At 39.6% G+C, this 17,737-nt stretch overlaps 2 protein-coding genes across 5 annotated transcripts in view; one reads left to right on the top strand and one right to left on the bottom strand.

Moving 5' to 3' along the window:
• The window catches only part of RUS1 (root UVB sensitive-like protein (Protein of unknown function, DUF647)), a 68,443-nt gene that overhangs the window by 11,027 nt on the left and 39,679 nt on the right, over positions 1-17,737 (top strand). The gene's annotated exons all lie outside the window — the stretch shown is intronic.
• LOC143856701 (uncharacterized) lies at positions 6,877-8,197 on the bottom strand. Its single transcript, XM_077366970.1, has 2 exons — positions 7,812-8,197; positions 6,877-7,721 (listed from the first exon to the last, which is right to left on the bottom strand). Exons 1-2 carry the CDS (start codon positions 8,158-8,160, stop codon positions 7,504-7,506), a joined length of 567 nt encoding a protein of 188 aa, XP_077223085.1. The 5' UTR covers positions 8,161-8,197; the 3' UTR covers positions 6,877-7,503.

Genomic DNA, 17,737 nt, shown 5'->3' on the forward strand with positions numbered 1-17,737 from the left:
TTCCTTTGAGAGGTAATACATTCGGTTTGCTTGGGTGCTCTAAGATTAGATCTAAGCATTAGGCTGCGCACGGAGTCCAGAAGAATGTGCCATATTTGGCTTCTAATTTTTTCCAAGCAGCTTTATAACTTGGCTCACTATCAATTATAAACTGCACTACATTTTTCGGATTTACATCTACGACAATCTGATCAAAGACATTCAATAATTCATCAGGATTCTTCACTACACCAGATGCATCAATGGATTTCAAGAACATTACTCCTTTAGGGTAATATACTAAAAAGCTTATTAGGGAACGTTGTTTGGTTTTTGTCCATCCATCGGCTATAATGCTACAATCAGTGGATCTCCATGACACCTTATGTCTGCCAAGTAGCTATTTACTTCATCCACTTTACTCTTTAATATGGTCCCCGTTAAATCGTGATAAGAAGGTGCCCTATAACCTGATCCTATGCCATTCACAGCTTCAAACATAGGTTGCCAGAAAGGTGAATTAACAATATTGAAAGGGAGGTTGGCATCATAGCAAAGCATGTCAACCACCATGTTTGCCAGATCTACGGCTTCGTTTGTTGCCATTGCACTTCTAATGCTTGGCTGGGACTCAGGGGTTGTTCGTGGTGCAAAAACAATTCCTTGGTTCTACAACAACTTCCTTTCCCTTTATCAACTCATAGGTGGAGGTGGTCTACCACTATCAATGTCTTCTTGCTCCTTCCCCCCTTTCTTCTTCTGGTGTGCCATAAAAACTACCTACATCTGTTTTAGCTCCATTTTTCCTAGCCCTTTCATTTCTCTTTGAATCTAAGAGTTGCCCCATTCTCCATTTTACTTTAGCAGTTACTTTTTTACATTCTGCTATTTCACCAGGAACACCCCTAGTTGTTCTTTCAATCGGGTTATACCTCCACCTGATATGATTTTTACCACCAAATGTGCAAAGTACTTTGTTTTTTTTTTTTGACCCGGAATCAATGGTGCGTCATCCGATCTATCGGGTGCGGAACCTCTTCCTTTCCCTTTGTCAACTCATAGGTGGAGGTGGTCTACCACTATCACTGTCTTCTTCCTCCTCTCCCCTTTCTTCTTCTAGTGTGCCATAAAAACTACCTACCTCTGTTCTAGCTACATTCTTCCTAGCCCTTTCATTTCTCTTTGAATCTAAGATTTGCCCCATTCTCCATTTTCCTTTGGTAGTCACTTTTGTACATTCCGCTATTTCACCCGGAACACCAGCTAGTTGTTCTTTCAATCATTTTATACCTCCACCCGATATGTTTTTACCACCAAATGTGCAAAGTTCTTTGTTTTTTTTAACCTGGAATCAATGGTGCGTGAGCCCATACCGAGTCATCCGATCTAGCGGGTGTGGAACCAATAGAGGAGGCTCCTCTTGAAGGTCCCGAACCCATATTGTATTTTAAATTTTAATTAGAATGAAGTAGAAGAATTAAAGAAATGAAATAAAATGAAAGAAAGGAAATGGAATTAAATAAAGCTTTAACTTTCCTTGACTTGAAGCCTTTGGAGGAGAATCAGATATAATAGAAGCATTTGAGTTCAAGAGAGTAGCTTTCACTTCCCCAGTCCCTTCACTTGAAGACTTTGGAAGAGCTAAACTTTGAAGTTGAAGCCATTGGAAACTAGTAGTAGTCTTGTAGTTGTAACTTGTAGGTAGTAAAAGCTTGTAATGTGGTTGTTTGTTGAAGCCTCCCTTTGAAAATGAGATTAATCCAAAATATTTGTACTTTTGGATGAAAAATAGAATTGAATGTAGTGATTATAGAAGGTTGAAGAGTGTAGTTCAATAGTGTAAATTGAAGTGTGTAAGTAGAAAAGTGTAGGAAAGAAAGCTGTAAGAGAAGGTGGAGGAGAAGTTGGAGGGAAAAGGCGTATATATAGAGGTTTAAAGGAAAATACCCTTCCCAACAGCTATAAAATGGCTATAAATGATCCTAAAATGGGGTTAAAATGGTTTCAAAACCAAAAACTAGCCGTTTGGGGGCATTGTCGTAAATTCTGTGAAAAACCAGAAACTAGCCGTTTGGGGGCATTTCAGATGAAATCTCGTATTTCGAATGAAATTCTGTATTTCGGTGGATTTCGTCCGAAATTTCCGAATACGAATGAAATCCGGAACGTAACCAAATTATGGTCGTTTCTTTCCGAATTTCGAACGAAACCGGAATGTTTTGGCCATTTCGGCCGAAATGAAACGAAATTTATAACTAAGGGTCTGTTCAGTTGCTCTACTCGGGTGGAAAGGAAACAGAAATGACATGGCAAATGGAAAAGGAAAGGAATAGAAAAGGATAAGAAAACAGCAGCAATGTGCATTCAGTTTTGAGGAAACAGAATTAGAAAAGAAAGGAAAAATAAAGCCTGTGATATGGGTGTTTTATTACCAGAAATCTCAAATTTCAGAGGAGAAGCCATAAACAATGAACAACCAATAGCTCTACATACCGAACATTTTCTTTAAATGGCTCTACATACCTAACATTGCCCCAAATTAATCCTTTTTTTTTTGAATGGTAGCAGAATATTTGCCCCAAATTAATCCTAATACTCTCAAATTTCTTGATCCATAAACCATGGCATCTAAGGAAACAACCCAATAATAGACACATCAGCCAAAAATTATTCCACTGAACAAATTTCTAACTAGTGGAAGATATTCAGAAAATAAAAAATTCAGAAGCTTAATCTGATGGCATATTACTTAGGACGAGAAAGGAAGTTTCACCGAACGAGAAGATGAGAAAATTAGATTAATGGCTCGGATATGGAATGAGAGGGGGCAATAATGGCGATATTTTAAAAAAAAATAGGGTTTTGTATGCAGGTTGTAAACCAGAAGAAGAGGGAAGAGTTCCTCAACCCTTCCATGTCATCATGAGGCCATTACTCTGGCCTTCTCTAGAATGGCGATTACTCTGGCTTTTCTCCAAAAAGTGTCCGTTGGATGGGTTTTCTTGTTTCATTAGGATTTCGGCCACTAAAGCACATGGTTATGGACTAGTCTTTCCGAGGAAGAGGAGGAAGAACGATTTCTGGCAGGGTGTGAAAGTTCAAACTAGAAAGGAGAGCTAGGGTTTCGGGCATCTCTGTATGCCAGGAAGAAATGGGTTTTGGGGTCTTTGTTTTGAATGTTTCGATAAACGTAATTCCAGCAAGAATTAGCAAAATCCGATGGTGGGAGGCGGATTTTGGATTACGGAAAGTAATGTTACACGTAGGCCTCAACGGATTCCACCCTCCACTCTTCTATTTTCAATCTGAATCGAAGAATATGAAAAGAAGGAAAAATAAATAGTAAGCAATAAAGTACCTCGTATTTTACCCTCTGCTTCTGGTTGTCTCGCAATACCTTCTACAGCTTGGCCGCGTCAGATTTCTATTTGCTCTAGTGCAGGGCGAGGGGGGGGGGGGGGGGGGGAGGAATGCTGGAATCTATTTCCTGCCCCAAGAGGTGGTATTCTGATTCCACCCGGGTCGCAATGAAATTTTTATTTGAATTAAATTTTTTATTCTACCTTCATTCTTTTTCTAGGAGAATCATAATAGGAATTAGAATAAGATGCTGATTCTAGTTCCTAATTCCAGCAATCAAAACGTACCTTAATTCCTTTGCGATATAACCGAACTTCTCTGCTAGCATTTCACCATTTATATGCACAACCTGGTTGCATATTTTCATGTGTCCTATCAGCGTGGATGAAGCAAATATTCAAGTCGAAGATATGTGGAATTCTCTGTGTGTGTATGTGTGTGTGTGAACACAAATATATATATATATATATATATATATATATGGGAAAATTGTTTATGAGCTCGAGCTCATTTAGCTTATCTGACCTCAGGCGTTAAAAACTCATGTGGGCCCACATTTTTTGGGCTGATCCAAAGCATTCATTTGAAAGGCCCTTACATAGATAGGTTATGTACCAAAAATCAGGTCCATAGGATCATCCTAACCCATCCAAAAGTGGAGGGCAAAATGGTTAGATACTGTTTCTCCACAAATCTGGCCATTTTTCCCTCCACAAATGGAAGGGTTAGGATGATCCTATAGACCTGATTTTTTGTGGACACCTTATTTATGTAAGGGCCTTTCAAATGAATGCTTTGGATCACCCCAAAAATGTGGGCCCACACTTTTTTGGAGCTCGAGCTCAAAAACAGTTTTACTACATTCTACCAGGTTCTCAATATGTTAGGTTCCTAGGGGATGTTGCTTCCTAGGAAGCATTTGCTTGCCGTTCTTTTCTTTCTTCTATAGGCCTACATTTCCACATTAGACTGATTCAATGGGGAAAGCAGTCCTCTCCTCAAGGGCATCTGGAAGAGTAGAAAGCGATTCCCCAGCAAGTCAGAAGAAAGGAATTTTCCCAAAAAGAAGTAGGTATGCCTGCGCAACAATCAGACTAAGAAAGGGAGTTTATAAAAAAAAGAAACGGCACCGAAAATTCCACTTATTTTGAGAGAATTGACAGAAATAGTGAAACTCGTCTATTTACGACGTGCTGATTTCTGGCCTACTCTGATTGAACGACGGAGCATAACTCACTCAATTCAACTCGGAATTCAGTGAAATTGGTACAGAATCGAGCGGCTCGAAGTCTAGTTTCTAACGAAAGAAACATCATCGAAAAATTACAAGTATTTTGAGAGTTATGACAGAAATGGTAAAAGTCATCTGTTTTCAGCGTGCTGATTTCTGGCCTACTCAGAGAGAGAGAGAGAGAGTCTAGACTCATAGGCGCCCTTGCAAAAAAAGGGATCAAAGGGCGCCCTTATTGGTCAAATTCCACAACCCCCAATTTATGATGTTATATATATATATATATATATATATATATGTGAGAAAAAGGTTTCTACACACAAGTGTAGATAAGTTATCTACACACTAGCTTAAAATACAATGGTGGCCCACATTGTTTGGGTGATCGAAAGCATTCATTTGATGGGCCCTCACATAGATAGGGTGTGCCCAAAAAATCAACTTCATTCGATCATCCTAACCCTTCGAACCGTGGAGGCAAAAAATGGACAAATTTGTGAAGGTTTATACATGTCCATTTTACCTCCACAAATCATAGGGTTGGGATGATCCTATGGAGCTAATTTTTATTGGACACCCTATCTATGTGGGGGCCAATCAAATGAATGGTTTGGATCACCCAAACAATATGCCCCCACTGTATTTTTAAGCTAGTGTGTAGATAACTTATCTACACTTGTGTGTAGAAACCTCTCTCTCTCTCTCTCTCTCTCTCTCTATATATATATATATATATATATATATATATATATATATATATATGAGAAAACGGTTTCTACACATGTGTAGAGAGTTCTCTACACACTAGCTTAAAATACAGTGGGGGCCCACATTGTATGGGTGATCCAAGCCATCCATTTTAAAGGCCCTCACATAGATAGGCTGTCTACAAAAAATCAGATCCATAGGATCATCCCAACCCTACGATTTGTGGAGGTAAAATGGATGTCTTTAAACCTTAAAAAATTAGTCCATTTTTTGCCTCCATAGTTCGAATGGTTAGGATGATCCTATGGATCTGATTTTTTGTGGACACCCTATCTATGTGAGGGCCTTAAAAATGAATGGTTTGGATCACCCAAATAATGTGGCCCCCACTGTATTTTAAGCTAGTGTGTAGATAACTTATCTGCACATATGTGTAGGAACCGTTTTTTCTCTCTCTCTCTCTCTCTTTATATATATATATATATATGGGAAAAGTGTTTGTGAACTAGAGCTCATATAAGCTTATATGAGCTAGAGCTCACAAACACATGGGGCCCACATTGTTTGGATGATCCAAAACATTCATTCGATAGGCCCTCATATAGATATGGTGTCCCAAAAAATCAGCTTCATAGGATCATCCTAACCCTTCGATCTGTGGATGTTAGAGGGATGGGTATAAACCTCCATAAATCCACCCATTTTGTCTCACTGTTTTGCTCATAACTCTCAAAATACTTGTAGTAGACTTCGACAGCTTCGAGTGGGCATAAATTTCACTGAGTTCCGAGTTGAATTGAGTGAGTTATGGTCGTTTAATCAGAGATAGGTCCAAAATCAGCACAACAAAAGCGCGCTAGTCTCACTGTTTTGCTCATAACTCTCAAAATACTTGTAATTTTTAACTTCCGTTACTTTGGTTGTAAAGTAGACTTCAACAGCTTCAAGTGGGCGCAAATTTCACTAAATTCCGAGTTGAATTGAGTGAGTTATAGTCGTTTAGTCAGAGATAGGTCCGAAATCACCACGACGAAAGTGCGTTGGTCTCACTGTTTTGCTCATAACTCTCAAAATACTTGGAATTTGTAACTTTCGTTTCTTTCGTTGTAAAGTAGACTTCGACAGCTTCGGCCAAGCAACCCCCCCACCTCTTAATTTATAAAAAAAGCCCTCTCACGTAAGTTGACTTTGGAAGTTTGGTTGGGCCCTAATCAATAAGCTATCACACACGAGACTCGTCTAGGCTCTCATCGAGACCAACTCACTTCTCTCTCCTTCACGTCTGGTACCATTGCCCCGCCACTCTGCCTGTCTTCTTGTGGTCCTTGTTGGGTCGGGTCATTCTTCACTCCTGTAACAAGGGAGATCTCTCTTCGCATACCAACCCTCCAGTTAGTTCCACTTCTGGCGTGAAGCTGAGCACTTGGGGCATAAGGGCAGGCTTTGCGGTTATTATTAACATTATTTTCCAGCCCCTGTCTTCCCACCTCCGGTCACATGAGCTTTCGAGAGCCCGGCCAACACAGGTAGGTAGGTAGCGTAATTGTAAATTCCGTTTCGATCGCCATTTCGTTTTGGCCACTGAAACGAAATTTCGGTGCATTTCGGTCGAAACTTTTCGTTCACACAAAAAATATATTAAAAAATATGAGAAAAATCCAAAAAAATAAAAAATCAATAGAAAAAGATGAAAAACTAATAAATAGTCCAAAATATGTGTCCCAAAAGGCATATTCATTACTTAAACACATAAAGTCTTGCATAAGTCCAACTGATAGTCTGATACATAGAAAAACATAAAAAAAAAGATATACATGAAAGTGAAACATAGACAATAGCTAGTAGCAACAACTCTCAGTCATCATAACCCGGATGATCATACTCAATGTCTTCTTCGTCGTCGTCGTCGCCGCCGTCATCACCACTTGGACCACCAGTAGGGACATCTTCTTCAAGAGGCATGAGAAAGTCGTCGTCGTCGTCCCTGGCCCCAACCACAACAGTAGGTGGTTCAAGATTTTCCCGCCCAATGTCTTCCGGCGTGAATATGACATCTTCTTCTTCTGCAACCCAATCCATCATGACATCCAGATGGTCTATGCTCAAAGGGTCACTAGTGGTAGATGATTTTCTCAACAAGTCCCTGAAAAGGAAAACATTAAGTTTAATGTCAAAGGTTAAACTTAAAAGCTTAAAGTGATGAGGTGAGAGTTGAAAACATTATATTACGTTGTATACCTTTCTCGAAACTTAAGATTGTAATGGACAAACACCAAGTCATCTAATCTCTGGTGCTCCAACCTATTTCTCTTTGCAGAGTGAATGTGTTCGAAAGTGCTCCAATTCCTTTCACACCCAGTCGCACTGCAGGTCTGACTGAGGATTCTGATCGCAAAGGTCTGTAATTCTTCCACGTCACCTCCGAATTGATTCCACCATACAACTATAAAGTAACAAATAGTAAAGCATTATTTGTTGAGAAACTGAAAGTTAAAATGAATTATACTTAATTAAACAAACAACTCAAATATACCTGGTCCCAACTTCGTTCGGTTGCGGATTGCAAGCTTCATTCCAAACATACCCTTAGCCTCTCGATAATCCTCAATCTGATTGGTGATGAGGTCTTGTGTAGCTTCATCAGGTACCAGTCGAGTGATGCATGCCAACAAGCCTCTAGTTACTTTACTGTGCCTAGAGAAGGTAGGAGTGAAAAAGAGAGCAGGGTTAAGAAAATATCCTGCTGCATGGAGGGGACTGTGGAGTTGCCTATCCCATCTTTGGTCGATGATCCTCCAGATGGGCATGTAATCTGATTTTCTCTTCAACCTCTCCTTGATGTTCTCTTTGGCCTTATCCATGGCCTCATATAGGTAACCCATCGCCGGTTTGTCCTGCCGATCTACCAAACGCAACACTCTTACTAAAGGCTCGCTAATGTTTAGAATGTACTTGCATTGGTCACAAAAAGATTTATCCAACACAGTACTAACTACCCCTTCACTCAGTGGGTGTGGGACAAACCTACTAGTACTATACTCATCAGACACAAACATTTGCTGAAGTGCTTTTCGATTCAACACCAGACTTTGTATGCTAATGAAATTTGTAGCAAATCTGGTTGCAGCAAGGCGGCACAACTCCTTCCCACCTGTGAACTTCTTCCTCATCAAATTCAAGAGGCTTCCATGGTTGTAGATGAACTTTGTAATCGTCCGAGCCCTCTCAATTGTGGTTGCTATGTGAGGAAATACAGTCGGTTTGCACAGATGCTCCAAGATGAGATCTAAGCAATGAGCTGCTCACGGAGTCCAAAAGAATGTACCAAACGCGGCTTCTAGTCTTTTCCCAGCAGCTTTGTAACTTGGCTCACTGTCAGTTACAAATTGCACCACATATTCCGGATTCACCTCTCCGACAATCTTTTCAAAGATATTGTATAATTCATCGGCATTCTTCACTATGCCAGATACATCAACGGATTTGAGGAATATGACTTCTTTAGGGCAGTACACCAAAAAGTTGATTAGGGAACGTTATTTGGTGTCTGTCCATCCATCTGCCATAATGCTACAGCCAGTGTATCTCCATGACATCTTAATCTCCTCCAAGTAGTTGTTTACCTCATCCACTGTATTCTTCAAAATGGAACCCCTTAAAGCATGATAAGTAGGTGCCTTATAACCCGAACCCACGACATTCACAGCATCAAACATAGGTTGCCAGAAAGGTGAATTGGCAACGTTGAAAGGGAGATTGGCATCGTAGCAAAGCATGCCAACCACCATGTCTGCTCTATCCATTGTTTCTTTGGTAGCCAAAGCATTTTTAATGCTTGGCTAGGATCTAGGGGTTGTTCGTGGTGCAAAGAAATTCCTGATCCCTCCTGTGATTCCTTTCTTCTTCTTTTTTCTACCACTCGGTTCTACAAAAACTTCCTTACCTCTTCGCTGAGGCAATTGTGTGCCAATGCTACTTCACCAGGAACAGCCGCTAAATGTTCTTTCAAGCGAGTTATACCTCCACCCGATATGACTTTGCCACAGAATATGCAAGTTACTTTATTTTTTTGACCCGGAACCAATGTACCGTAAGCCCATGCCGGGTCATCCGATCTAGCGGGTGCCGAACCAATAGAGGATGCTTCTGCAGAAGGTCCCGAGCCCGACCCACTCATTCTGAAATGAAGTAGAAGAAGGGGAAAAATGAATTAGAAGAAAGAAAATTGAAACAAATTACAAAAAAATGAAGTAGAAGGAGACAAATGAAGTAAGAAATAAAAGAAAGGAAATGGAAAGAAATAAAGAGAACCTTGAGGTTGAACTTGAGTTGAAGAGAAGAAGAAAAAATTAGCCTTCACTCACTTGAAATAAGCCTTTGGGAATAGTTCTTGACTTCTTGTAGTGGTAAGTTGAATGTATGCCTTCCCTTGCTCCAAAATAGACTTGGATTGAGTTGAAGAAGAGGGTAGACTTGTAGGAAATTTAGTAGAATAGATAGTGTAAGTGAAAGTAGAGAAAGAAGGAGAATCACTTATGTGAAGGTGGAGGATAAGAAGGTAGGGAAACTGCTATTTATAGAGTTTTTAATTGATTGTGCATTTAAAAATGACTAAAATACCCTTCCCAACAGCTATAAACGGTCACATTTTGAGGTTAAAATGGTCAAAAACCAAAAAGAGCCATTCCAGGGGCATTGTTGTAAAATCTGCAAAATCCAGTTTAACTAGCCGTTATAGCCAATTTCGGACGAAATCCAAAATTTCGGTCCATTTCGAACGAAATAACCGAAATTTCGGACGAAACGAAATTTTGAAGATTTCGTTTCGTCCATTTCGGACGAAACGAAACGAAATTTATAACCTTGGTAGGTAGAGAATACCTAGGGGCGCGAGTCAACTCTCTCTAAGGAACTCGGCAAAATAGCCCCGTAAATTCGGGAGAAGGGGTGCCTCCTCACAAAGGGGGTCACAGTGACCAGGCCCGGGCGACTGTTTACCGAAAACACAAGTCTCCGCAAAGTCGTAAGACCATGTATGGAGGTTGACGCCTGCCCAGTGCTGGAAGGTCAAGGAAGTTGCGGACCTGATGACAGGGGATTCTGTCCATTTATACCCGTCCATTTAACCTCCACAAATCGAAGGGTTAGGATGATCCTATGAAGTTGAGTTTTTGGGCACACCCTATCTATATGAGGGTCTATCGAATGAATGGTTTGGATCATCCAAACAATGTGGGCTCCACGTGTTTGTGAGCTCTAGCTTGTATAAGCTTATATGAGCTCTAGATCACAAACACTTTTCCCTATATATATATATATATATATATATATATATATATATATATATATATATATATATATATATATGAGGGCGAGGTTTCTGAGCTCTAGCTCAGGCTGAGCTAGACCACTATAAATACACCATCAACATGTTGTTTGACTCATCCAATCCATTCATTCTATAGGAGCTCACATAGATAGGTTGTTCCTAACATACCATCTGCATACTATAATCCTAACCACTCGATCTATGGAAGCATATCTTCTAGCCATCCATTTTAAACCTCCAGTAATCATAACCCTAACCCTAACCATAACCAGAAATCATAATCCTAATCATAACCTATAGAATGAATGGGTTGGATGAGTGAAACAACTATGGGAGATGATGTTTCTGAGCTCTACCTCAGGCTGAGCTCAAGCTCATAAACCTTTTCCTATATATATATATATACATATATATATATATATATATATATATATATATATATATATATATGGAAATGATATCAACGCCAAAGTGTTTTGATAAATATGCGCTCCAATTGTAATTCGTGTAGTATTTAAAGAGATGTCAGAGGATATTACGGTTCTCAAAAAGCTCTTAAAGCTCTTTAAATACTACACGACAGACAAGTGGGGCGCATGTTTATCAAAACACTTTGGCGCAGATATCATTTCCCTATATATATGAGGAAAGTGTTGGTGCGCTCGAGCGCACCAAGCTTATGGTGCGCTCGAGTGCCCAATCACATGGGTCCCACATTTTTTGTGGTGATCCGACAAAGAACTGTACGGACCACATTATAGGTTGATCCAAACAGTCCATGTGATGGAACACAACATCAATAGGTTGTGCCCGTAAAATCATTTCCATAGGCTAATCCTTTCCCTCCAATCTATAGAGGTTTCCATAATTAAAAAAGCATAAAGGAGGGGGGTAGGATTGAAATTATGTGGCTTTAATGGGTGCCTCTGTTTAAAAGCATAAAGGAGGGGGTAGGATTGAAAATATGTGGGTTGAATGGGTGCCTTTGTTAAAAAAAGTGATGTGTAATTCTCATAGAATTTTGGGAGAAATTCAAATAATTCTCTCCTTTTCTCTTCTGCTATGCGATGTACAGGCTACAAAGAACTGTACGGACCACATCATAGGTTGATCCAAACCGTCCATGTGATGGAACACAATATAAATAGGTTGTGCCCGTAAAATCATTTCCATAGGCTGATCCTAGCCCTCCAATCAATAGAGGTTTCAATAATTGTTGTTCCTCTTAAGGTGCCCGGAATTCGTCAATATTTCTACAGGTGTGTTGCATTCGTAATATCAAACTTTCCGTAATTTTACCCTCTGAATAAGGAAAAGTAGTTTTTTCGTCATTGTCATATTGCTAGCCACCTTGCCAGAAATAGTATTTCTATGGAGTTTTCACCACGTCTAAGAAGACAAATCTCTGAACACATACAATTGCAAAGGATGGGCGAGACGTAGCCTTTGGAGAAGATGGGTAGCAAATACCTATTGGACGTGTTAATTCCACAGCTTTTTCAAATAATTCAGAAAATTCTCTCATTTTCTCTTCTGCTCTATAGTCTATATATATATATATATATATAGCAGAAGAGAAAAGAAGAGAATTTTTTGAAAATTCTATGAGAATTACACATCACTTTTTTTTACTTTTTTTAACAAATGCACCCATTCAACTCACATATTTTCAATCCTACCCCCTCCTTTATGCTTTTTAACAAAGGCACCCATTAAAGCCACATAATTTCAATCTTACCCCCCTCCTTTATGCTTTTTTAATAAAAAATCTATAGGGTGATCTTAACCATCCGATTTAAGAGGAATTATGGAAACCTCTATAGATTGGAGGGCTAGGATCAGCCTATGGAAATGATTTTTGGGGCACAACCTATTTATGTTGTGTTCCATCACATAGACGGTTTGGATCAACCTATGATGTGGTCCGTACAGTTCTTTGCTGTTTCTAGTCTGCCGACTAGAGATCATTCTCCAGTCCGGCGACCAAAAATCATGGGTCCCACCGTATTTGGGTGATGCAAAGCATTCATTTGATGGGCCCTGACATAGAGAGGGTGTCCACAAAAAATCAGCTACATAGGATCATCCCAACCCTGTGATTTGTGGAGCTTAAAATGGACGGCTATAAATCGGCACAAATCTGTCCATTTTTTAGCTCCACAAATGGAAGGGTTAAGATGATCCTATGAAGCTGATTTTTTGTGGACACCCTATCTATGATGGGGCCTATCTAATGAATGCTTTAGATCATCACAAAAAATGTGGGACCCAAGTGTTTTTGGTATCACTTTTCTCTCTCTCTCTCTATATATATATATAATATATATATATCTAATTCCAATGCCCTCACTACCATATTTTGATAATGGCACGGAATCACATACTGGTTCCATTGCCTGACTGTGGCAATCCAAACAAAGGCATAAATCATTTTGTATTTCTTGAATAGCGTGGGAACATCCAAGTAACAGTGATGGTTTCAAATTATATATAGCACTAATGTCCTCACTACCATATTTTATAATTGCACTACTCACCGTATTTTTATGATCGCACTCCTCACTTTATTAAAATGTACGGTATGGCCCGTACCATAGGATGATCCAAACCGTCCATTAGATGGGCCACTGCCTAAATAGGTTGTGCCCCAAAAAGAATTTTCATAGGTTGATCCTAACCCTCCGATCTATAGAGGGTTATAGGTTGATCCAAACCGTCCATGTGATGGAACACAACATCAATTGGTTGTGCCCGTAAAATCATTTCCATAGGCTGATCCTAGCCCTCCAATCGATAGAGGTTTCCATAATTGTTGTTCCTCTTCAGGTGCCCGGAATCTGTCAATATTTTGCAAGTTGTCCGAAATGCGAATATCAAGTAGTTTTGTCGTCATTGTCATATGTCTATACCATCTCTTGGTAGTTTTTTCCGTAATTGTCATAGACAGTTACCCTGTGTCGGTACTTTTCGTATGAATAAGACAAAGAAATTGTGAGAAAATCATAGACATCTAATAGAGATGTAAAATATCAGGAATATATTGACGATTTTACCCTCAAATAATTTCTCATAGATATAGATGTTAGATAGTAGCAAAGGGGTTAATGGTAAAAGAGTAATGCTGACGTGTAAATCTCAGATAAAAAGAAAAGAAATTTCTTTTTCCTCAGGCCGACAAAGAACTGTACGGACCACATCATAGGTTGATCCAAACCGTCCATGTGATGGAACACAACATCAATAGGTTGTGCCCGTAAAATCATTTCCATAGGTTGATCCTAGCCCTCCTATCTATAGAGGTTTAATTAAAAAAGCATAAAGGAGAGGGGTAGGATTGAAATTATGTGGCTTTAATGGGTGCCTTTGTTAAAAGCATAAAGGAGGGGGTAGGATTGAAAATATGTGGGTTGAATGGGTGCCTTTATTAAAATAAGTCAAAAAAGTGATGTGTAATTCTCATAGAATTTTGAGAGAAATTCAAATAATTCTCTCCTTTTCTCTCTCTCTCTCTCTCTATATATATATATATATATGAGAGAAAGGTTCCTACACACATGTGTAGATAAGTTATCTACACACTAGCTTAAAATACAGTGGAGGCCCACATTGTTAGGGAGATCCAAACCATTCATTTGATTGGCCCTCACATAGATAGGGTGTCCACAAAAAATCAGCTCCATAGGATCATCCTAACCCTTCGAACCGTGGAGGCAAAAAATGGACAGATTTGTGAAGGTTTATACACGTCCATTTTACCTCCACAGATCGTAGGGTTGGGATGATCCTATGGAGCTGATTTTTTGTGGACACCCTATCTATGTGGGGGCCAATCAAATGGATGGTTTGGATCACCCAAACAATATGCCCTTCACTGTTTTTTAAGCTAGTGTGTAGATAACTTATCTACACGTGTGTAGAAACCGTTTTCTCTCTCTCTCTCTCTCTCTCTCTCTATATATATATATATATATATATATATATATATATATATGGCAGGGTTAGGATGATCATACAGGGCTGATTTTTGGTACACCCTATCCGTGGAAGGGCCTTCCAAATAAATGCTTTGGATCCCCCAAAAAATATGGGGCCACATGTGTTTTTGAGCTATAGCTCTACTAAGCTTATCTGAGCTCAGGAACACTTTCCTCTCTCTCTCTCTCTATATATATATATATTATATATATATATATATATAGAGAGAGAGAGAGAGAGAGAGAGAGAGGAAATGGTTTGTGAGCAGCTCACAAACCATTGGGGGCCCACATTTTGGGGGTGATCCTAAGCATTCATTTGGAAGGCCCCATCATGGGTGGGGTGTGTACCAAAAATCAACTCCATTGGATCATCCTAACCCTTCCATTTGTGGAGGGAAAAAATGGGCAGATTAGTGGACAAACACTATATATATATATATATATATATATATATATAGAGAGAGAGAGAGAGAGAGAGAGAGAGAGATAGAGAGAAGGGTTCCTGCGCTCGAGTGCTAGAAACAGGGGTGGGGCCACATTGGGCGTGGGGGGGGGGGGGGGGTAGGGGTGTTCAATCGGTTTTAACCAAACCGAATTGCCCCGAAATTACTAACCGAATTAAATTCGGTTAGCTAAAACCCATAACCGAAACCGTGACCGAAAGTTTATATGACAGAATCTAACCGAAACCGAAATTTTAATTCGGTTAATCGGTTAGTTCAATCTAACCGAATAATCAAATCCTGTTTCTTTTGACTTAAGATTGGGGGTAAAAAAAAATATTGCACCCATTTCTCCATGAAACATCAATAATCAATTCATGGAAAAAAAGAGCAGTAAGCTATTCAATGCCAGTAGAACAACGAAATCAATGAAAAAAGACACAAAACCCTATGTCAATTGGAAAAAAAGGAGAACCCTAAAAGCAGAACCTAAAAAATAAAAAAAGGCATGCACCTCTGATTTCTGAGTGTTCTCATCTGAGTCATCTGACCGGAGTTGGAGGAGGCTTGTAGCAAAAACCCTCTCGAGAAAAGAGTAGAAAAAAACTCGTCGAGGCTTTGAGAGAGAGAAGAAGATTCGAAGGCCATTAGCCCGTCGGTGAGTCGTGGAGGTGGCGTCGAGAGAGAAACCCATTTCAAAAATAAAGAGGAAAAGCTTTGCTGTGAGAAATGAGAAATGAGAATGGAAATAGGTTTAATTCAAAAGTAAAGAGGAAAAGCTAGGATAGCTATTAGCCACGTCAGGTTGCCTTGTCCTTTGTAATAATTATTCTCTTTACAAGATGCTTTTTATGTGGTTGTAATGAATCCCTTGAGTTTTAATTTTACTTTTAGTTTTAGCAACCAAAATACCAAATAGCCAAAATATAATTCGGTTATTCGGTCTAACCGAATAATTTCTTCTTTAAAACCGAAACCGTAACCGATATCCGAAAACACAAATTCTTAAACCTAAACCGAACCGAAATTATAAATAACCGAAACCGAAACCGAAATATAATTCGGTTCGGTCGGTTTGTTCGGTGACTACCGAATTGTGCACACCCCTAGGGGGGGGGGGCGTGATCCTAAGCATTCATTTGACAAACCCCGTCATGGATGGAGGGTGTACCCAAAATCTGCTCCATTAGATCATCTTAGGGTGTCCATTAGTGGGGGAGAATATGGACAGATGTTGTTTGTCCACAAATCTGCCCATTTTTCACCCCACAAATGGACACCCTATCGTGATCCAATGGAGCTGATTTTTGGTTGACACCCTATCCATGAAAGGGCCTATCAAATGAATGCTTTGGATCCCCCCACCCTAGCGTGATCCAATGGAGCGCCTAAACCGTTTTCTCACTCTCTCTCTCTGTATATATATATATATATATATATATATATATATATATATATATATAGAGAGAGAGAGAGAGAGAGAGAGAGAGAGAGAGAGAGAGAGAGAAAGTGAGAAAACGGTTTCTACACGCAAGTGTAGATAATTATCTACACACTAGCTTAAAATACAGTGGATGGCATATTGTTTGGGTGATCCAAACCATTCACTTGATTGGCCCTCACATAGACAGGGTGTCCACAAAAAATCAGCTCCATAGGATCATCCCAACCCTACGATTTGTGGAGGTAAAATGGACGCATATAAACCTTCACAAATCTGTCCATTTTTTGCCTCAACGGTTCGAAGGGTTAGGATGATCCTATGAAGCTGATTTTTTGGGCACACCCTATCTATGTGAGGGCCCTTCAAATGAATGCTTTGGATCACCCAAACAATGTGGGCCCCCACTGTATTTTAAACTAGTGTGTAGATAACTTATCTACACTAGTGTGTAGAAACCGTTCTCTTATATATATATATATATATATATGAGGAAAGTGAAGCTACACCGCCGGCTTAAAATACAATGGGCCCACATTGTTTTGGTGATCCAAAGAATTCATTTGATTGGTCCTCACATAGATAGGGTGTCCACCAAAAATCAGCTCCATAGGATCATCCCAACCCTACGATTTGTGGAGGCAAAAATGAACGTGTAAAAACCTTCACAAATTTGTCCATTTTTGCCTCCACAGTTTGAAGGGTTAGGATGATCCTATGGAGCTGATTTTTGGTGGACACCCTATCTATGTGAGGGCCAATCAAATGAATGGTTTGGATCACCAAAACAATGTGGGCCCATTGTATTTTAAGCCGGCGATGTAGCTAACTTAGCTACACCGACGGCTTAAAATACAGTGGGCCCTTACATTGTTTGGGTGATGCAAACCATTCATTTGAGGGGCCCTCACATAGATAGGTTGTGCCCAAAAAATCAGCTCCATACGATCATCCAAACCCTACGATTTGTGGAGGCAAAATGGATGTGTAAAAACCTTCACAAATCTGTCCATTTTTGCCTCCACAGTTTGAAGGGTTGGGATGATCCTATGGAGCTGATTTTTTGGGCACACCCTATCAATGTGAGGGCCTATCAAATGAATGGTTTGGATCACCCAAACAATGTGGGCCCACTGTATTTTAAGCTGTCGGTGTAGCTAAGTTAGCTACACGTGTGTAGCTTCACTTTCCTATATATATATATATATATATATATATATATATATATATAGAGAGAGAGAGAGAGAGAGAGAGAGAGAAGTGTTGGTG

Source organism: Tasmannia lanceolata, unplaced genomic scaffold (assembly GCF_043159265.1).
Source record: "Tasmannia lanceolata isolate RefF3 unplaced genomic scaffold, GAP_Taslan_0.1 ptg000023l, whole genome shotgun sequence".
Classification (NCBI taxonomy): Eukaryota; Viridiplantae; Streptophyta; class Magnoliopsida; order Canellales; family Winteraceae; genus Tasmannia; species Tasmannia lanceolata.